Source organism: Babylonia areolata, chromosome 10, assembly GCF_041734735.1.
Source record: "Babylonia areolata isolate BAREFJ2019XMU chromosome 10, ASM4173473v1, whole genome shotgun sequence".
Taxonomy (NCBI): domain Eukaryota; kingdom Metazoa; phylum Mollusca; class Gastropoda; order Neogastropoda; family Buccinidae; genus Babylonia; species Babylonia areolata.
The window spans coordinates 24,489,318-24,512,091 of record NC_134885.1 but is presented as its reverse complement, the minus strand read 5'-3'; the positions used below and the strand labels follow the sequence as shown (position 1 = coordinate 24,512,091).

Genomic DNA, 22,774 nt, shown 5'->3' with positions numbered 1-22,774 from the left:
CAGAAGTCTATGTGGTGAGGAGAGAAAGATTTCTCTGGGCTTTTGATGCCAAGCTCTGTCAAGAGACGGATCACCGTTCCAGCGAGGGAGCTGTTGGGTGTTGTCTTACAGAAGTAGTGGGGTGTGTTCGTTGTCACCCCCTTCTTTCTGTGTGTGTGTGTGTGTGTGTCTGTGTTTCACCCTGGGCAGCGGTGTGCCCATTTACCTCGTGACAGGTTTTCCTGTTTCCCTCCCTTCCGTGCCACTACCTTCGACAGGTCTCCGGGACAAGTCTGGAATGGTCCTCGTCCCCCTTCTAACGCGTCACCCCGAAACTCCCTCACTCCCGTTCCCGTTCCCGCTCCCACTTTCCCACTGTCCCTCTTCCCCGACCAGCTCCAGCCAGCAACTACCAGCGTGGTCCCTCTTTGGCTGTCAGCAAATGACTGAACTCTGGCTTCGTGTTTAAGCAGAACTGGCGCTGCAGTTGACAGCAAATTGTATTGTGCAGTAGAGTTGGGTTTTTTGGGTTTTTTTGTATGTGTGTGTGTGTGTGAGTAATGCTTGGGTTTGAGGCGTTCATTTATTTATGTATGTTTACATGACCATAGTAAAACGAGCTGAACTTTTCTGTGTCTCCGTGTTTGTGTTGTCGGGACGTTAGCTAGTCTGGGAAGGTGCGGAGGTTCATGGCCAACTCCTTACACTCTACTACTGTCCAGCAGTGAAATGTATGCTGTCAGCCTCTAGCAAGATGGAGAACCAGCTGCCTGGCGCGCGGCGGCCTGTGTTATAAAGGCATAATATATAATAATATATATATATATATATAATACCGCGGCTGCCACTCCTTCCCATTCAGTCCAGTGGTTCCGTCCCTCGGGCAACTTGAAGCCACATGTCTCATCTGTGTGTTCGCGACCAATCAAAGAGCTGGCTTGAGACGGCCGTCGTGTTGTGTATCCCCTCAGTGAGGCTGAAAGCCCAGTGTACAGCAACAGTGACATCACAGCTGGAGTGGTGATATTGGAAGAAAACCTGTCGGAGTCTATCCAGAACAGTACGATACTTACGTTGCTATGTGTGGTGATTTAAATGCCAGGATAGGCAATAAACAGTCAGTAACAACATGACTATCCTGATATAGTTCTTATTTAGAGAGTGATGAAGAAGATGAGTTTGGGTTTCGTTCTTCTAAATATAACAGTAATAATAACTTTGGATCATCTCTCCTTGATTTTTTTTTTTATGTTTAACTTAGTTATTGTTAATGATAATTGCAGCTGAAAGGAGACGACGATGGTGAAATTACCAATGTGTCGTCGCACGGGTGTAGCATCATTGATTATTTCATTGTTTCACCGTGACTGAGAAGACTGCAGTGAATTATTTCAGTAACAGATGTGACTTACGTGTTGCGGGTAAACTGCATTCTTGGCACTTTCCTGTTGAGTTGATCTGAATGACTAAGAGGAATGAAAGGGAGATAACGATGTCACGACTGAAGGCAAGAGAGAAAAAAATAGTGAAGTCTCAGTGTAGAAAGTGAGCAAATGTACAAAGATTACCTCATGTAATCCATGAGATAAGGTTAAAATGGTTCCAGATCAGTGAAAATTAATTATCATATTCTTGTGACAAATTCGGTTTTGATGAAGATGGGAATACTCCCAGATAATATGTGTAATTTTTGTAAGGAAGAAAGAGATACAATTATGCATTATCTATGGGAATGTAACCATGTACAACATTTTTGAAAGGAGTTTGTGAGATATTTAAAAGAAAAGTGTTTACATTGTGATAGACTTAACCTGAAAGACACACCGGTGCTTTTTGGATATAACAAAAACTGGTGAATGTTTCACATATATTTTATTGATAGCTAAATTCTATGTATACAAATGTAGAATCAACAAAACTGAGTAAAACCAACACTACAAATGTTCAAAAAAGACCTCAAACAGGCATATGAAGTAGATAAGTATGCCTTTAACATAACTACAGAATATAACAAGTTTGTGGAAAAATGGGCACTTAATAACTGTTTAATACAAGATTAAGCTATACAATGCTACCTTGGATTTTTGCCATTGAACATATATTGCATTGCTGTTGTGGACTTGTCAGTACTTAGAACTTAATTATATGCTTACCCTATACTTTCTGATGCAAAACTAAACATATAAATTCTATATCTGTAAACTTTTGTCTGAATAAAAAATGTTGAAAAAAAAAAGATTACCTCATGTGAGTGTAGAGAGTGTTTAAAGAGAGCGAAAGGAGTTATGATGGATGATTTCGATGAATGTGTTGACATGTTTGTTTATGCATTGTACCGGGAGCGGTGGCATGTATGGTTAGGATGAGTGGGCTAAAGAAAAGGTTGACGAACGATTGGTTTGATGACTGAAGAATGTGCGCAGAAGAAAAGAACTGTAAAAGATTCTGTTGAGGAATTTAAGAAGGGCGAAAACGGGTTTAAAAGAATGCAAGGAGTTGTATGGCAAAGAGAGAATGTTGTATGATGAACTGAAAAAGGATAAGAAAGAGCGACATGACTCGAATTAGGTTAAGCAAATTGACTAAAGAATCGATTAACGATCCTAAATGGTTTTGGACAACAATAAGATCAGCCACGGTAAACAGAAAAGCAATAATACATAGAAACATCATTAGTTTACAGCAGTGGTATGATCACTTCTTTAGTGAACTGAATGAGGCAGAGAATTTAGAACAGGAAAACGTGACAATAGAGGAAGAGGATGATATACACAACCTCAGTGTATTTAATATGTAGTGTTGTGAAATCTTCCTTTCTTTGGGAATTTTGACCTCATTATAAGACACTTGTCTTGTAATGCGGGAAGGAGCAAGGTGCAGAATAAAAGTCTCTGCAAACTCATTCAAATTCTGTATTGATATAAGCGAGCGTGGCGGCTCATGCCATGCAAACAAGCAAAACAGTGACAAGCAGTAATTACAACAACAGCAACTGCGACGCAAACACCACAACCAAAGGAATAAGACATTTGAAAACTGGTAAAAAATACGGACTTTGATATCATTCAGTGTTAGCGAAATGTTAAAACAGGCAAATCAGTGCTGTAGTTATTGACTTTTTAGAAGATCTTTTCAACTTACTTTTTGACGCAGGGAAATCTCCAACAGTTTGGTCTAATTCTATCATTGTGCAGATATACAAGAAGGGAGATAACAACAATCCCGATGATTGTAGAGGGGCAGCTTTGACAAGTGTGATAAAAAAAAAAGGTTTATATCCATATTTTAAATAAAAAGCTTACAAAATGGGCACAAAGGGAAACAAACATTGTTGAGAAGCAAGCCGGATTCAAGACAGGCTTTCCAATAGAAACTCTAAACTTTGTATGTTGCTTTTGTAGATTTCCAGAGACCGTTCGATTCAGTAACGTGGGCGAGACAGCGTCGGCTGCACATCAGTTTTTGATGCCTTGCTACATTTGTCGCACAGACGCCTGAAACCTGTAGCGAGGCGTGTTGCTCACACACGCGCGACAAACCTCCCCAGGCATCACGCATCACGCTCCATATTTGGAAAGTCACGTGCTGAAACTTTCTGAAATAGATTCCAAACGATGTCTCACGTGAAACGAGCGGGTCTCGTGATTGGTTGCTCCACGCACGTCTGTCGCTTTTGTTGCAGAGGAATCGGTCAAGTTCTATCGAAGAAACACGACGCGCAGCGACGGCGATCTTGCTGCGTGGCGCGCGACTCTTGCTGCCTGAAAACCTCGCACACTGTGCGCTGCGCGAAATTTGCTGCTTGTCGCCTGAATCTTGCTGCTTGACGCCCCATGTGCGATGGGCTTAAGCATAAATATGTTGTGGAATGTCCTGAGAAATAGTGGTGTTGATGGAAAATCATATAGAGAGGTGCGAGGAATATATGATACAGTTTTGGCCTGTGTAAGGGATAAAAAAAATCTTACACTGTTTTTTTCACATGTCCAAGATGTGTTGTTGTTGTCTCGTTCGTCATTTATCAGATGGATTCCCCCGTCTCCTCGACAAAGGCGGCAGTACGTCGCAGGTCATCCAGTCCTCCAAAGAGCTTCCGGGCCGCTGGGATTGGGTCGGGCCAGGTTTTCTCTCGGAACGCTTGATGGAGCGGGCAGGACTGCGGCAGCAGATGTTCTGTTGTCTGGCTGCCTGTTCTGCAGAGGCACTGCTCTGTGTCGCCGATACGGAGTTTCGTTCCAAGATTTTGCTTAGCCCACAATTATTTTCATCCTTTATTAATACATTAGCTATTGAATTGTCAAGAAAGGGAAAGAATGGAGTACAAATGACTTCAGGAGCTGTTGAATGATTTTTATTGCTGTTTGCTGATGATACTTAGTAATATTTCTATCTGATACAGTTGCGGGGCTGCAAAATCAGTTAAACGTTCTAAACTGAACACGAAGCAGACATCTGTATCTTACTGTAAACTTGGACAAAACAAATATTATAGTATATCGAAAAGGTAGACATCTTTCGGTTCCACAGAAATGGTGGCACGGTATTGAGATACTGAAGTAAAAGTGACTAATCCCTACAAATATCTAGGACTGATTTTTACAACAAAGTTAAGTTAAAACCCAGCATGGGCCGAAATGTTCAGGAAGGGGAAAAGGGGGTAGCTGAAATTCTTAGAGCTATGCGAAAATTTCAGTCTATTGATTCTTCTCTTTACTTGAATCTCTTCAACACACAAATAGAGCCGAAACACGCATATGCAGCTGAGAAATTTTGGGTACTTATGAGAACAAACAAATGGAAATCGTAAGTTCATTCACAGTTTGCAGTAAAATGTTGTTCTTTATATATACCTCTTCGTCCCTCTAATAAGGTAGCGCATGGTGAAACGGGTAGATACTCACAACAACAACAACAACAAAATCGTACACTGACAATTAAGAGCATAAAGTATTGGTTAAAACTTGTTAAATTACTACCAACCGGCACTGAGACTGTGTGAGCAGGCTTATGACATGTTACTATAGCAGCATGAGGAAGGAAAGAAATTCGATAGACAGTGAAGTAAAAATAAATTGTTCCAGTTCAGTGAAAATGGGTTTAAGATTGTATGGATTAGTCCAGGAGTAGGGAATGATCTCGCATTTATTTCGGAATTTAAGGATCGTCTTATCAACATATACACACAAAACTATCATTCAGAAATGGACTGAAGAAAATGCAAAATATAACTGGTTCAACATCACCGTTCACAAAACCGTGGCTGGCATTCAGAACTTGAATGGAAGAAAATACAAAATAATATTGTATTTTTCGTTCAACAATTTTTTCCAGTCTGGAAAATACATTTCAGTCATCACAAATGAATGACAACCGTCCGCCGGGGTGCCTCCATTCCCGATTTCGACCCAGAACTTTATGGTTAAATACCAATAGAGCATGGTTTATCCGTTGAAAACAGCGATAGTGATAGTTTATGCCAAATGTGTCGCCAGAATTTAGAAAATGAGGATGATTTAGTTTTCCATTGCAAGGAATACATTATCATCTTATTAGAAATGATTATACATTCTTTGCGCATCCCTTTGCACTAGGACGTGATCTGGTACGGCTATCCTTTCATCAAATATGATGAAGACATTACATTTTCAGGCTCGCCAGATATATTACAGAGGCATATAATGTTAGAAGGAAAGTATTAACTGGAAAATAGTCAGTGTTAGCTTGATAGAAACATAATGTAGAACTAAGATACAAGGTAAATTAAGAAAGCTAAATAACCACAAAGAGGTTCGGCTGCAAGTTTGGATGCCGTGGTTACATGTTTGTATTACTTAGTATCATTTAATGTCAAGTTAATTGACTGGCATGCATGAGATGAATTAAATATATTATATTAATAACATGCAGTTTGAGCCATGATAATTTTTTATGGGTGTTTATGCGTTTATGAATGTGTACTTCAGTTGCTTGTTGTTTCCTCCTTTTTGTTCCCCCCCTCACCCCCCTCCCCGTCACTCGCTTTATAAGCTGAATCACCCCCCTTGGCACAAGAGCTGTAAAACGTAATTTGTCAAAAAAAAAAAGAAAAAAAAAAGAAGTAATTTGCCATTCTCTCTCTCTCTCTCTCTCTCTCTGTGTGTGTAAAAAGGGGTCAGTTAATGGGGGAGGCGGGGGGGGGGGGGGGGGGGAGGCGGTCTCTCCTCAAAGTCTTCCCAACGGTTCTGCTATGCCAGAATTGATTCCTGCCGACGTCCACGATACAGATACGGATACAGTAGGTCTACTATTAAACAAAAAAAACAAAAACAAAACAAAAAAAATCTTGTCAACACAGTTGCACACTATGATGAGTAAAGCGTGTTTGAATCAATGGACTTAACGGATGAATTTTTTGTTTTACAGATTGTAATGAATGGCTCCTCAAAACCACAGACTCAAAATAATAACCCCAGTGTCTATGGGAGATAATCGATACAAGCTTTTTACAAAATTAGCTCCCTTGGTACAACTATCTTTGGGGTAACTATGGCTTCCGGGGGGCCCTTGCTGATAACTCGGCCCAAACACTTTTTGGATTTCTCTTACTTTTCTCGTAAAATTACAGTTATAATGAATCAGTACTTGAGCCAAAGTTCAACACAATGCTAAGACGAGTATTGGTCATGGCAGCTGCTCCAAATTCAAGAGGTAAGTTCCACACAGACTTTGTGACGTCTGTCTTTGATCTCGAGTCGATGCCAGAGAGTTATGAGAACAAGGGGAGTTTGCGAAGTTCTGGATTAAAAGCTCGTTTCCTTTTTTTCTGCTTAACATATTTTTCATTTCTATTGTTCAGTTCTCTCCTTCGTGGTAAATAGATCTGCCATAGTCAGCTGTACTGAATTGTTTTACTTAGCACTGATAAGGCAGTTGTCTATTTTAGTCTTGTTATAATCCGTTACCGACCGTGATCGTGTTTCCTGTTGACCTGTACTTACAGCTGTAACGGTACACAGTTGCAGTGGCAGAAAAAACAACAACCGATATCATCAGCACGAAAATATAATGTCATCAGCACTTGAGTTTTGAAGTTAAGTAAAAACACATTGTGCAGCCTTTATTATTAATATTATACATTGATAATGTGATTACTGATGAAGTATTGAGTTTGGCGCACACACACACACACACACACACACACACACACACACACACAGAGGGAGAGACACAGAGAGAGAGAGAGAGAGAGAGAGAGAAGAATTAACCACAAGTGTTTGATGTAATCCCACATCTTCTCACATGATATGTACAATGTGTGTGTATATATTAGTATATTGCATTATGCTTCGACAGAAAAAAGGAACCCAAAGAAAATATCTTACCAAATTCACTGGAACTATAAGACAGAGACTGAGAGAGAAAAGTTGTTTATTAAAAGATTCTGAAAGGGTTTATTTTATCTGTGCCCTTATTTACCGCAATATGGGTATGATAGCTGATGGGTAGCACAAGCAGTACTGGTTTCAATGTATTGCCTTTATCTTACAAAGAGTAAAACTAACAATATTTATTCCTTGTTTGATATTCTCAGTGGGTCTCATGTAGGGCCAGAAAACTGGAATGCCTTTGAGCTCACTCACAGATTTTATAAACCAAACAGTATACCAGTTACACACACACACACACACACACACACACACACACACACACACACACACACACACACACACACACACACACACACACACACATACACACACACACACACACACACACACACACTCACTCACTCACTCTCTCTCTCTCTCTCTCTCTCTCTCTCTCTCTCTGTCTCTCTCACATACACACAAACACACACACACACATACATATTCTCACACACACATATTTCTCTCTCTCTCTCTCTCTCTCTCTCTCTCTCACACACACACACACACACACACACACACACACACACACACACACACACACACACACACACACACACACACACACACACACACACACACTACCAGAATGAGGGGGAAATAGACTGAAAAACTCTGTGCTTTTAGCTTTATTAGCCATTGTCCTCATCAAAGTTCATGGTTACACCAGGTAGCTCATCAAGCCCAGTGTCTAAGCATTGCTCTGGCATCAACATTTTTTTCATTAAAATGGTGTACATGTTCCCACATATGGTATAAGCTGTAGGCAAAGAGAACTAATTTCTAGACACTGTGTGTCCACACATGTCAGTTTGGAGGAAAAAAACATCAGTTTCATTATATTTTCTTTGGATTTGTGTGTGTGTGTGTGTGTTTGTGTGTGTGTGTGTGTGTGTGTGTGCATCAGTATCAGTATGGCAAGGAATCCTGTGGATGCTGCAAACCATCTAGAGTTGAATGGGGGAAAAGAGGGAGAAGAAAAAGAGTTTTAATTATAATGTATAAAAAAAAAAAGAGTTTTAACTGTGTTACTAGATTATTTTGATCCACTTACGCCACAAACTTTGAGATACAATGGACCGAATGAATGGCCGTGCAGCTCAGGCCAAGCATCTGCCATGTCTGTTGCGCATGCTGACAGTGCAGCAAATGTATACTTATGTGTGTGTATGTGCTTTGCACTTGCATCAGTTTTGTGTACATATGTGTGTGTACCTTTTTTTTTTTTTTCACTTAGTACAAGTGTCTGGGACAAGTTTCTGAAAGTGATCAGAAAACAAAAAGAAAACAGTCACTTATTCTATAAACTAAAATTAAAATACATTGTGCATTGCAAAAAATTACACTAAAGATTGTGTGTGTGTGTGTGTACAAGCAATGTAGGAACATGAAAAAGATTTGTGTGGTTTTATTGCATGCTATAAATGTTTCAGCACAAGTTTATTTGTTTGTATGTTTAGTATTGTGTTTTTGGTCTGATGAACAATCAAACCTCCCTCTATCTCTCCCTTGATCTATCTCTTGTCTCACTCCTATCTTCTCCAGCCTCTCTCTCTCTCTCTCTCTCTCTCTCTCTCTCTCTCTCTCTCTCTCTCAGTCTCTGTCTGTCTGTCTCTTTCTTTTTCTCTCTCTGTCATTCAGTTCAAATTTGGGGGTGTTGTAGGTGTTTGTGCAACTGGGACGGTGAATTTCATTGAAGTACTTTCAGTTTGTATAATATATTTAATAAAGTTTATGAATGGGTTTATGTGTCAGTTAGTGTGTGTGCCAGGCAGACAGAGAAACAGACAGACAGAAAGACAGACAGACACACAGACACAGACACACACACACACACACACACACACACACACACTCGTGCACGCGCACGCGTGCGCACACGCACACACACACACACACACACAGAGACTCGTACACACTTGTAAGCATGTTAAAACATACATTCATGCTTATTTGAATTCATTCTCACACACATGTGCATGATTATTATTGTGCATATGCACACATTTATAAATACACTCATCAAACAGATGAAAATCATGTACGAGTAAAGTAGCTGCAAACTTGTTACATACCTAACACAGGTGAAAAAATAAATCAGTCTCTTGTAATCATTTGCAAACTTGTGCCTGTGCAAATTTACACACACACACACACACACACACACACACACACACACACACACACACACACACACACACACACACATGTATACACACACACATGCGTGCACACACACACACTCATACATGTGCACACACACGCACGCACTCACTGTTAGCCAAACTTGTTTTAACACCATGTTCAAACATGAGCCATAGAAACTGAAACTCCCTTTTCCACCATTCCTTACAGCATTGACCAATGTGGACCTTCCTTTCTAGTTTCTTTGTGTCCAGCTTTTTTCATGTCTCCAGCAGTTTCACCAGAACACCACATGATAAGGCTCTGGATTTGAAGCTGATTCGTGTCTCTCTGTCACAGTCTGTGTGTTTTCTCTTTGATGGTTTGATATGTCAGCTGATGATAAACACATCGACAGGAGACTGTTGATAAGAGAATATATATATATATATATATATGTAAAGAGAGAGAGAGAGATGGATATGGATGATTTATTCATCAGGCCATAGCCCCTGTGAAGGGTTACACAAGCAACATTGGTTGCATAGCATTTGTTTGAATAAACACGAGAAAACCAAAATCATATGAAATCACGTGAAACACAGATACATTTGCTAATCATATTACAACGTTGTAATTTCTCTAAATTTAAATGCTTTGTGCAGGAAAATGGACAAATTCCATATATCATTTTGCCTTTTGTACAACATCAATAAGCACAACTTGAATACATGTACAAGGTTGTTGGAAATATCTAGCTGGAATATATCTTTCTTTTGACCCTTTAAGAGCTGAGCAGCTCAAAACAAAATGCACTTCGTCTTCTTTCTCTTTCTGGCATAATGGGCAAATCAAATCATTTACATCAGATTTGAGAGAGAGAGAGAGAAGTAGATTGGTCTTTGTTGAATGTGTATAACTCCAGTAACCAAATGGCATGGCACAGTGGCAGTGTTAGAATACACTCTTCAGTGTGGGTGTCATCCATGGTTTTCAGCTTATACCTAACTCTGGCAAAGCTAAATATAAATATCTGAAACAAGATCTTCACTTCAGTGTACAGTTTAAAATTTGCTCGTTCTTCAACATAAGGTACAAAAATTTGAAAACATAATTTTGAGAATATATTATATATATTGTTCCCACTTCACACAAAGGTACTGTTCAGTTGTTGCTTTTCTTTCTTCTTTTTGTTCTCTTTATTTCATTACAATAGAATCAGTGTGTGTGTGTGTGTGTGTGTGTGTGTGTGTGTGTGTGTGTGTGTGACATTCAGGTAGATCAATCCTTTAAAAAGTAATGGAACTATGACAATAATAACATATATATCTGAACAAGCAGAGAGAAAAAAAACAACAACTGTGTGTGTGTGTGTGTGTGTGTGTGTGTGTGTGTGTGTGTGTGTGTGTGTTCAACCTGATTTATATTATTTTTGTGTGTGTGCTGTAGTAATGTACTATCTTTGATGTTCTTGTTTGTAGTGTGTGTGTGTGTGTGTGTGTGTGTGTGTGTGTGTGTGTGTGTGTACACACATTATAATGTGCATGTTTCTTTGGTTAGCTGTAAGTGCTCTGAGCTATGAGAGTTTAAGTGCAAAAAATGCACATTATCATTATTATTTGTCAATGATTGCAGCATTACATTGCTATTATATCGTGAGTAGATCTATGTAACATTAATGTAATGTGTTATGTGTGATATATGTTTTGTAAAGCACCTAGAAATGGAACAGTTTTGTGGATAGAGTGTAAAATAAGTAACCGTCAGTGGCATCATTGTCCATTTCCACCTTCAAAACCAACTTCAGGACTTATCTGTTTCAAACTGCCTTTAATTGATCTCCCGATGCCTGTGACAGTGTGGGTGTGTGCTTGTTTCTGTTTTCAGTGTGTGTTGTTGCTGTGTTGTGTGGATGTATTGTTGCCGTGTCGTGTGCAGGGGAGAGAGGAAGAGTGGGACTGATTTTTGGCTGTTGTTGTTGGGTTTTGCATCATTATTGGGGTTTTGTGATGTACGCAGTTGGTTATGGATGTTAGTTTTTTTTAGGGTGTTTACTGTAAACATGGCGTAAAGTATGTACTTTTCATGCAGTGTCTTGTCATGATTCGTCATGTTTGCTTCTTTTGTTGGACCAACCTGCATGTTTTGGAGGATAATTATTTCTTCTTCTTTTTTTTCTTTTTGTTTTCGTTTTTTTTTTTTTTTCAAATTGGAACTGTTGTAATTGTAAAGCACCCAGGGCAAAATCAGTTGATAAGGCGCTGTATAAACAAACTCATTATTATCATTATCGTTGTTTTTGTGTTTGCACACAGTGAGTGAGTGACACAAAGCTGTACACAGTGAGGTTTCCCTTCTGCCCAGGACGCATTCCGCGGGCAGGCAGTCAGCCACAGAGCAAGGTGGGGGGCGGGCGGCACCACAGCACTCAGGCCATGGGCAGGGGGCGCCATGTGTCAGGCGTGGAGGGCAAGCCCCCGACGGGCAGGTCACTGCTGGGTCACCAGACGGACCGCTCGCTGGTGGGCGGCGTGGGCAAGCTGAGTCTGCAGGACTCCTCTGCCTCCTCCTCCTTCCGCTCCGGCAGGTTGGTGCTTCTTGGTGGAGACAGCTTTCTTTCTTTCTTTCTCTCTTTCATTGTTCATTTGTTTGTTATTTATGTGTTTATTTATTCATTTATGTATTCATTTAGTTTTTTTAATTCACGTAACTGAATATACATGTATACAAAGCAACATTACATATTAAGATATGGATGCATTACCAAAACTGAGGTGGCAGTATGCCAAAATAAGCAGATTAGCCATTTAAAAAAAAAAAAAAACTTTTTTTTTTTTATTCACATAACTGAATATGCATGTATACAAAGCAACATTACATATTAAGATATGGATGCATTACCAAAACTGAGGTGGCAGTATGCCAGAAAAAGCAGACTAGCCATTAAAAAAAAAAAAAAGTAATCCTAAAAAAAACAAGGTGCCAAATACATGAACAGTAGCAAAGAGCAATCAAAGTAAAAGCAGGGGATGAAAAAAAAAGGGGGGAGGGGGGAGTACATTTGCAATTATCCATCCCTCAAGAAGGTGTGTAATGGTAAGGTAATCTTACTCTTCTTGAAAACAGGCATACAACTTTCATAGGGGCCTCTCCACATCGTCTCTGAAGAAAGGAACGCCTAGTTTGCTTGAACAGCACTGATTTTACCCCTTGAATTTTTAAACATTCAGTTCAGGTGTTCATTTTCAGACTGCTGATAATTTCAAGTTCACTATTCAGTCTACAAGAATAAATCATCCAGTCAAATCAAAACATTAATTGCTGGTCTGTCTTATGAGTTGTCTGTCCACAGTCTACAAGAATAAATCATCCAGTCAAATCAGAACATTAATTGCTGGTCTGTCTTATGAGTTGTCTGTCCACAGTCTACAAGAATAAATCATCCAGTCAAATCAGAACATTAATTGCTGGTCTGTCTTATGGGTTGTCTGTCCACAGTCTACAAGAATAAATTATCCAGTCAAATCAAAACATTAATTGCTGGTCTGTCTTATGAGTTGTCTGTCCACAGTGTACAAGAATAAATCATCCAGTCAAATCAAAACATTAATTGCTGGTCTGTCTTATGAGTTGTCTGTCCACAGTCTACAAGAATAAATCATCCAGTCAAATCAGAACATTAATTGCTGGTCTGTCTTATGAGTTGTCTGTCCGCAGTCTGCAAGAATAAATCATCCAGTCAAATCAAAACATTAATTGCTGGTCTGTCTTATGGGTTGTCTGTCCACAGTCTACAAGAATAAATTATCCAGTCAAATCAGAACATTAATTGCTGGTCTGTCTTATGAGTTGTCTGTCCACAGTCTACAAGAATAAATCATCCAGTCAAATCAAAACATTAATTGCTGGTCTGTCTTACGAGTTGTCTGTCCACTTCAGTCTCTAATGGAATTTCAAGAGACCATCCAGTGTATTTTTAAGATGCTCATTCTCTCTCATTTCAGACTGTTCACCTCAGTCACCAGAAAGAAGACTCATTCACTGAATGTTTTTTTTTTTTTGCATATTTGTTTCCAGTGGTCAGATCAACATATTGTTTGTTGATGGAAGATGACTGTATTGTTGATTAAAGATGACTCCTGATTTTTTTTATTTTATTTAATTACTGATATTAAGTGGAGTGATGGCCTAGAGGTAACACGTCCGCCCAGGAAGCGAGAGAGAATCTGAGCATGCTGGTTCGAATCACGGCTCTGCCGCCGATATTTTCTCCCCCTCCACTAGACCTTGAGTGGTGGTCTGGACGCTAGTCATTCGGATGAGACGATAAACTGAGGTCCCGTGTGCAGCATGCACTTAGCACACGTAAAAGAACCCACGGCAACAAAAGGGTTGTTCCTGGCAAAATTCTTTAGAAAAATCCACTTTGATAGGAAAAACAAATAAAACTGCACGCAGGAAAAAATACAAAAAAGTGGGTGGCGCTGTAGTATAGTGACGTGCTCTCCCTGGGGAGAGCAGCCCGAATTTCACACAGAAAAATCTGTTGTGATAAAAAGAAGTACAAATACAAATACAAATCAAAGGAAGTAGTGTACCCATGCTCGATTCAACCTTGTATAGGTGACTATGTCGTACTGCCAACATTGTTACTGGTTACTTTTGTACGTGTGCTGAAGATTTAAATTGTTCTTGCTGGATGAATGATCCTGTGACTTATCTTTTATCTGTATATTTTCCTTCTTTTTTTTCCTCTTGTATGTGCATTACAAAAAAAAAAAAAAAAAGGAAAAAAAACATTTTTTTTTTTTTTTAAACAGTGACTCAGTCTTACATTGCACCCTCTTTACTCAGATTTTAACCCTTTCGCTGCCAGGAAAATAAGATTTAAGTGAAATCTATTTGTCAGGGTTTTTTCACAAAAAACGGGTATAAATTTTCAAAAAATTCTGTGCTCTTTGTTATTGGAGAAAGACCCATAAAAGTATATATTTTCTGAAAGCTAAATGAATACAGAACACAAAACACTTGATGTTTTCCCATTTTATATATTTTTAGTGACCTGCTGTTGTTTTGAAATCAGTGTTTTGTTTTTTGTCACATTTTCAACTTGTTCATTACAAACATTAGTCAGGTAATTTGCACTAAAATATATTTTCTGGACAAATGGATATCTGCACACACAAAATCATGCTAGAACAATCACAATAAAAAAATAAATAAATAAAAAGAGATAGATACACAATGCATTGTGACTTCTCCAAGTGATAATATGGATGAGAGGCCACACCCCCTCAGTCTCCACCCCCTCCTGTTCACCCCTCTCACACCGGTCACTTTATCCAGTTCTCATCAGACCACGTTGGCTGAGTGCCAAGAAAATCGCTCACACTGTGTCCTTCTAATAATTCAGTCACTTTCTGTCGTCTGCTAAGGTTTGCACAGCCAGCATCACTCACTGATAGTCGTATCTTGGCCACTCTCTTGATTGCTCCCTTTATTTTCTATCAAATCGTCCTATAAATGTTCATCACTGTCTTCAAATTTACGCTTCAATTCTTTCTGAGCATCAGCTAAAGAAAGCAATCTTGGTTGATTTAGTTCGCTACGATCGCATGGCATCAGTCCGACATTTTGTTGAGCGAGCGAGGAGAGGAGCCAGGCAAACACTGGGACAGTACCCAACCAAAACGTTCAAATAAAGGACTGCCTCATGATGTAGATGGGGTTTCTAGCTATGAATAGAATCCAGAAAGATTCCCCAAGCTAAAGCTACCAGCATTTTTGTCAACGAACTGAACGCAAAACAAGGAAAAGGCAGAATATTTCGATGACGGGTTATCTCGTCATTGTGGCAGCGAAGCGTACATGCTTGCCATGACGAGTTATCTCGTCATATAGGCAGCCTAGGGGTTAACAGCAAACAGGTGAACAGGAGTGGTAGGTTTAGAGCCCCCTGTGCAAGAACAACACATTACAGCTGTTCCTTTAGTCCAACAGCCATTCGGACACTCAACCTTGATAGGTAGCACACACACTTTTAAGATATATCCATCTGTGCGATTTCTCTGTTGCTGCTGTTGTTGGAATGTGTAAGAGGTGGAGGTTGGGGGGGGCAAGGGGGGGGGTTGGGAGGGGGGGGGGGAGTGTGTGAGTGGTGGCGCGGGCAACTGCAGGTTTATCGAGTTGGAATGCAAGATGCACATGTGTGGGAGAGGGCGGACAGCATGTTGGGGTGGATGATGGCAGGGTGATAAGTTGAAGTTGTCTGGGGAGAATGGGGGGAGGGGGGGGAGGTGATTGTGAATGTGTCAGTTATGAGTGGAAACATGTGTTTATAAGTTAAAAACAGTGGTTGTTTTAAAATGTATTTGCAGATAGTTGTCTCCCGAGTTTATAAAAGTTTTTGTTCACATATTTGTTGAAATATTATGTTTCATGCATACCTTCTGTACTTTTTTTTTAGTTTGTTTTGTTTTTATAAGAATGTCTGATAACTTGGGGTACAGTTTGTTATTCTGAAAATCAATTTTTCTTCATGATTGTGACAGAATTAAAACATATCTCTTTTATGGCATCCAGTAATGTGATATCTTTATTACACAAAATGCCATTGAAGAATTTATAATTACAAAATGAAAATTCCTTCATAGTTTCTCTTATTCGGAAATAGTGCTTCTTAGTTTTTCTTTAACTCTCTCCATACGAACGGTGAAAGAGACGACGTTAACAGCGTTTCACCCCAGTTACCATCATCAAAATATTGCAAGCGGAAGGCTCTTATACTGAAGAGGTGAATGTTGACAAAGAATACCACAGTTCTGACAACGGAAGCTAAAGGTTGGGTCATTCAGACACTCACAGGACATCCGAGGGTTATGTATAGAGGAGAAGAGAGGACTGGCCGTACTGAGTGAGTTAAGATGTGTGTTATAATTTCTTTTACTGGAAATAGCGCTTCTTAGCTTTCTTTAAAATACATGTTATAATTTCTCTCACTGTGTTTTAAAGCAAGCTGTTAAGTTTTTATCACTTTCATATTTTGATTAAATCTTTTCATTTTTAAATTGATATTTTGCTATGTTCATATAAATGTTAGACTTGACTTTGGGCTGAGCGACTGATTGGTGTCAGTGACAAGCCTTTGAATGCACATGTAATTTCCAGTTGGATTAATAAAGATGTGTTGTATTGTATTGTAATACTGATCTGTCCAGTGGCCGCCGGCCCTTTTCGTCCGGTCGTCGGCCGGTGAGCATCAAGAGCGTGGAGGACGTAGCCACCCTGCTGAGAGAGGAGCTGGTCAGAAACGTCGTCGTTGTCGTTGGTGCCGGCATCAGCACTCCCAGTGGCATCCCGGACTTCAGGTGTGTAGACATGGATGAGTGTTGGTTTGTCTGTGATTCAGTTTGACATGTTTTCACTTTCCAGTGATGTTAGGGTTTGTGTGAGTGTTTGTGTGTGTGTGTGTGTGTCTGTTCATGTGTGTGTGTTTATGTGTGTGTGTTCATGTGTGTGTGTGTGTGTGTGTGTGTGTGTGAATGAAAGAGGTGCATCATTTGCTTTATAAAAAAAAAAGAAAAAAAGACACACCACTAAAACATCAGACTGACTTATCTGAATGATGCATGAATAATCTGTCTGGATGATAATGTTTGTATCGTGTTCATCACTGACTTCCTCACTTCCTGTTTCTATTTTGGCGCATATGGAGGATGTGTGGAGGTTTTTTCAAAACACCTGTTTATAGTAGTAGTAGTATTCAGGATATATATATTTTTTTAATGAGTTTCATTTTCTAATACTGAAGTTCTGTGATACATGAATGAATGTTTTCCCTGGTACATGGGAAATAAATGCCCTTGATACATGAATGAATGTTTTCCCTGGTACATGGGAAATAAGTGCCCTTGAAAAACAAGCGAGATTTCACTAGCAGCTGTCTGGATAGTTGTTTGTGAAGACTGGATTGGCCATAGTTATTTGAAGTAAATTATCTGTGTCACTTTTTATTGACTGGTGATTGGTTTACTGAGTTGAAGAATTGTAGACAGAGTGATAGTCTTTCTCTCTTTGTGTGTGTATGTGTGTTTGTTTGTGTGTGTTTATATGTGTATGTGTCTGTATGTGTGTATTTTGTATACAGATGTGTGCTTGTGTGTTTGTTGTGTGTGTGTGCATGTGTGTGTGTATGTGTTGTGTGTGTGTATATGTGTATTTTTGTGTGTGTGTGTGTATGTATTTGGTGTGAGGTTGAAAATGTGCGTGTTACGTGTGTGCTCACATGCGTGTAATTGCATGATTGTGTTATGCGTGTCTGACAGGTCGCCCGGCACGGGGCTCTACGACAACCTGCAGCAGTACAGCATCCCGTACGCGGAGGCCATCTTCGACATCGACTACTTCCACCACAACCCCCGGCCCTTCTTCACCCTGGCCAAGGAGCTGTACCCCAAGGGCAAGTACCGCCCCAACTACCTGCACTACTTCGCCAAGCTGTTGCACGACAGAGGACTGCTGCTGCGCATCTACACCCAGAACATCGACGGCTTGGAGAGAAGTGAGTTTGGTGCATTGCGCTTGAGCGTGTGTGCTGTGTGTGTGTTCTTCAGTTTAACGTCTATCCACATAATGTGATTTTAGACGGGATGGTGGGGAAAAAAATCATATTTACAAAGGAGCGAGAACCAAGAGCAATGTTAACTATGAATTTGATTATATAGCAATGTTAACTATGAAATTTTTAACAGCAGTACAAATTCACTGACAACTTTTTTTTATATGATTTTTCTGAAAATCTAGTTAAACAGGGCTGTAAGGCCCTCACATTCAAAGAGTACATGTGTATTGGAGAGTAGTCCTCCACAGTAGCATGTGATGTATGTGAGTGCATGTGCTTGCTTGTTATTATTGTGTGTGAGGGTTGTGTGTAACTTGGTATTCAAGCATTTTATGTCTTTTATGTTCTCGTGTTGAATGACTGTGAGACTGTGATAATCGCATGTGCATGATTGTGATTATTGTATGTGAGGTTTGTATTTATGATTTAAAGAGTTTTATGTCTCTTAAGTTTTCGTGTTGAATGACTGTGAGACTGTGATGATTGTGTGTGTATGATTGTGATGATTATTTGTGAGGTTCACTTCAGCATAGCGTTTTAAGCACTCTGTATCTTTGATGTGTTCATATCGAGTGACTGTGAGACTGTGATGATTGCGTGTGTATGATTGTGATGATTATTTGTGAGGTTCACTTCAGCATAGCGTTTTAAGCACTCTGTATCTTTGATGTGTTCATATCGAGTGACTGTGAGACTGTGATGATTGTGTGTGTATGATTGTGATGATTATTTGTGAGGTTCACTTCAGCATAGCGTTTTAAGCACTCTGTATCTTTGATGTGTTCATATCGAGTGACTGTGAGACTGTGATGATTGCGTGTGTATGATTGTGATGATTGTATTGTGAGGTTCCCTTCAGCATAGCGTTTTAAGCACTCTGTATCTTTGATGTGTTCATATCGAGTGACTGTGAGACTGTGATGATTGCGTGTGTATGATTGTGATGATTGTATTGTGAGGTTCACTTCAGCATAGCGTTTTAAGCACTCTGTATCTTTGATGTGTTCATATCGAGTGACTGTGAGACTGTGATGATTGCATGTGAATGATTGTGATTACTGTATGTGAGATTGTGATGATTGTGTATGAGGTTCACATCAGCATAGCATTTAAGCATTTTATCAATTTATGTCTTTTATCTATTCATATTGACTGACTGTGGTTCTCATGCACTGTTTGTGTCACCTACACAAGAATTTCTCTTGAGATAACATAGTATTCTGTATTTTGTGTGCAAAGAGAGAACTAAGTCTGTGTGCTTGGAGAGAAGTGAACCAGTTCATTTCAAAAGAATCTATCTACTGTCTGCTTCATGCAGCTGAGACTGAAATTTTTTGATTGGCTCATTCAAATGCTCGTCAACAAAATAACAAACCAAAATGAAAAACAAATGTATGAGTAGCTTGCAACCCTTCCCTGATCAACATGCACAGGTCAATCATCATGTAAAAGGCAAATCAAGTAAGAAAACATAATATTTTTAGACACAAGTGAAATAATGATGAATAAAGAATGCGTACATCCTTCCTTGATTACTGCATACATTTCAATCATCATTTTAACTCATTCGCAGCCGGCTATAAGCAACTTCAGTCGACCAGACAGTTCACGGCCATAGGCGACTGTAGTCGACATTAAGGGGTCATGTTAAAAGGACAGTTAATCACATCATGACAAAGCTTTTTTTCTTTTCTTTTTTTTAACATTTTTTAAATTCCATTTTGATAGGTTGACATTTTACAACAACAACAACATCTTAATGGACATTTATAAAGAAAAAACCCCAGAAAAAACAACATAAATAGACTGATAGACAGAAACAGCCATGCGGCTGGATTATACATAGGTTGACTATCATCATGGAGTATTATCATTCATTTCTTAAGATCTTACACAAGCTGTCAAGGAATACAAACTGTCAAGTATCTTAGAGCACGTTCACGGCAAATGAACACCACAATCGTTTCTTACGAATATCAGTAAGAAATAAATAAATATGGGTGGTTAAGTTTCATTAATCATGAACAGGTTACTAATCATTTGTGATCAATAATATGTAAGGCAGCCATCTGGCAGAGAAAATGGCATGGTTAAAGTTAATATATGCATTATATTCTTCAATTCTGTATCGAGTTTTTAATTATCATGACAGAGCTTGACAGCTGCAGCCAGTTTCCTGCGCAATAAAACCATGACTAACCTTCGCCTCCATGACCCAGTTTGAAGTGAACAAGTCCATTGTGTTGCTTGGACTTGAACCAAGTTGTGAGACTGAAAGTGTTGAGTCTAAAAGATTTGGCGCTGGGGAGTGTTTGTCTCACAGAAAATTGTCGGTGAAAGAATGTTCTGTGAGATTATATCACATTTTTAAGACACTACTGAATTATAAATGAATGACTTGTGGAGTGTAAAAGCTGTGCTTTGCTCTTTAAAATGCTGTGCTTGCTGCTGCATTTTGAACCACCAGACACATAGAAAGACAAACAAAGAAGAAAAAGGGTGTTCTGTGCATCTGAGGCCAAAATTTTATTAAAAAATTTAAAAATTAAAATAAAAAGAGAGAGAGAGAAAGAGAGAAAAGAAAGAAAGAAAAGTGATGTTGATGTTGTAGAAGACAACGACGAAAGATGAGATGATAATTATTTCAGAAAAATACTCTTTAAAAAAAAGCAACAAAGAACAAAAATGTAATGAAAAAAAGAAGAATAAAAAAAAACAAAAAAAACAAGAGAGGCAAGGCTTTCAAGACTCACTTGTGATACACTGGAAAAAAAAAATCCAAGCTTTTTATGTATTGTGTAATTTCAAAATGTAATGTTGAAGATGAGAAAGATCAGTTTAAAGGGAATTAAGTCTCCTAGCATTAATTACAGAATAATTTCCCTTTTTTACTATCTGCACCAAAACTTTTGCAAAATAAATAAAACTTCCATGCTTAGCAAAAGAAGTTCCTGTTTAAACAAAAAATGATAATAATGACTGCTCTTCTTGTTGGGTCAGAATATCAGATCAAAGTGCCAAGTTTAGAGAATACAAAAAATATAAATATAACAGTAAATGCAGTTTGCATATAATTAGGCTTCATATTTTATTTTTTGTGCCCATCCCAGAGGTGCAATATTGTTTTAAACAAGATGACTGGAAAGAACTGAATTTTTCCTATTTTTATGCCTAATTTGGTGTCAACTGACAAAGTATTTGCAGAGAAAATGTCAATATTAAAGTTTACCACGGACACACACACACACACACACACACACAGACAACCGAACACTGGGTTAAAACATAGACTCACTTTGTTACACAAGTGAGTCAAAAAAGGCCTGTGTTTGCTGGGTTGGCCACTGAGCGACAGAAGGCGGTGCTTGCCTAACATCACATGGTGGTTTTTCTTGAGTTTTTTTTATTTATTTGTAATTTTATAGTGCATGTGTGTGTGTGTGTGAATCAGTAAGGCACTGCTTTTTTTGATCCGGTGTTCAGCAGTGAGCGGGTGTTCGAGGCCTCCGCTTGGGCGTGGTGTTATGTGTTGTGTCCTTGGGGAAGGCGCTTTATTCTGATTTTCCTCACTCCACCCAGGTGTGAATGGGTAGCTGACTTCTGTTGGAGGAGGTTAAAATGGAGGCAGGAGAGGAGTGGGCCCTGCCTTCTCATTGCTGAGCCCTAGGCACAGTGGATGACAATTCTCCATGGCCGTAACTGGCTATGAAATCTTTAACATTTCAAAAAAAATTTTTTTATGTGTATGTGTGCAGTTGTAGTACTTTTATTTGATTTATCTTGACATATGTGATGTCAACTGTGTGTGTGTGTGTGACTTTGTTTTTATTAACGCACATAATGGTTGATAATAATATTAAAAATAATTTTTAATAATATTTTATTTTTATATAGCGCAATGATGCAAGCATAAGCAAGCTCTAAGTGCTTTACAATCCAGTACCTAAAGTGAAACAAGAAAGCATATAAAAAGTAGTAGAAACATAAAACAGAATCATTAATATTACAAAAACACAATGCATAAAACTCACAATGTAACATGCTATCAATACTACAACTGTTACACTCCAACACTCACACTAACACACACGCACAGACACACACATGATTAAACAGCTGAGATGACAGCAATTTTTACTTGAAATACATACATGTAAAAAAGGAACATAATTGTAATTTGCATGCCACAGATTTTGTAAAAATTGTAAAATAAAATTTTGGATAGAAAAGGTAAAAGGGTAAAAATTGGGTCATTCTCCCTTTCGAGCCACACCACCACCATCCATCTACCCACGCCCATTCTCTCTACTCTACCATCACACACACACTTGCATTGCCATGGGCCTGGGACAACAGCACTATTTGAGTTATGATAAGTATTTTTTAAAGAGATAAGTTTTAAGATTTGCTTTAAAAGTAGATAGATGAGTTGTTTGTCTGAGAGCAATAGGCAGAGAATTCCAAGTTGTTGGGCCGAAGACGGAAAATGACCTCTATTCACAGGAGTTAAGGAAGTATCAGGGAACAATTAGCTGGGAGGAATCAAGAGATCTCAATGTTCTGTTTAACAAGTACGGGTTAACAAGCTCAGAAAGATATGAGGGTGTGGTATCACAATTCAGGCACTGAAAGCATAGACAGGCAA

The 22,774-nt window shown here is 39.0% G+C and overlaps 1 protein-coding gene across 1 annotated transcript in view; it reads left to right on the top strand.

The window, feature by feature from the left end:
- Positions 1-6,532: 6,532 nt before the first annotated feature.
- The window catches only part of LOC143286903 (uncharacterized), a 28,235-nt gene continuing 11,993 nt past the window's right edge, over positions 6,533-22,774 (top strand). Inside the window, exons 1-4 of the mRNA XM_076594835.1 lie at positions 6,533-6,666; positions 11,874-12,096; positions 16,727-16,876; positions 17,834-18,069. Of these exons, the coding sequence (XP_076450950.1) occupies positions 6,621-6,666; positions 11,874-12,096; positions 16,727-16,876; positions 17,834-18,069 (655 nt within the window). The 5' untranslated portion in view covers positions 6,533-6,620. The remainder of the gene's footprint in view (positions 6,667-11,873; positions 12,097-16,726; positions 16,877-17,833; positions 18,070-22,774) is intronic.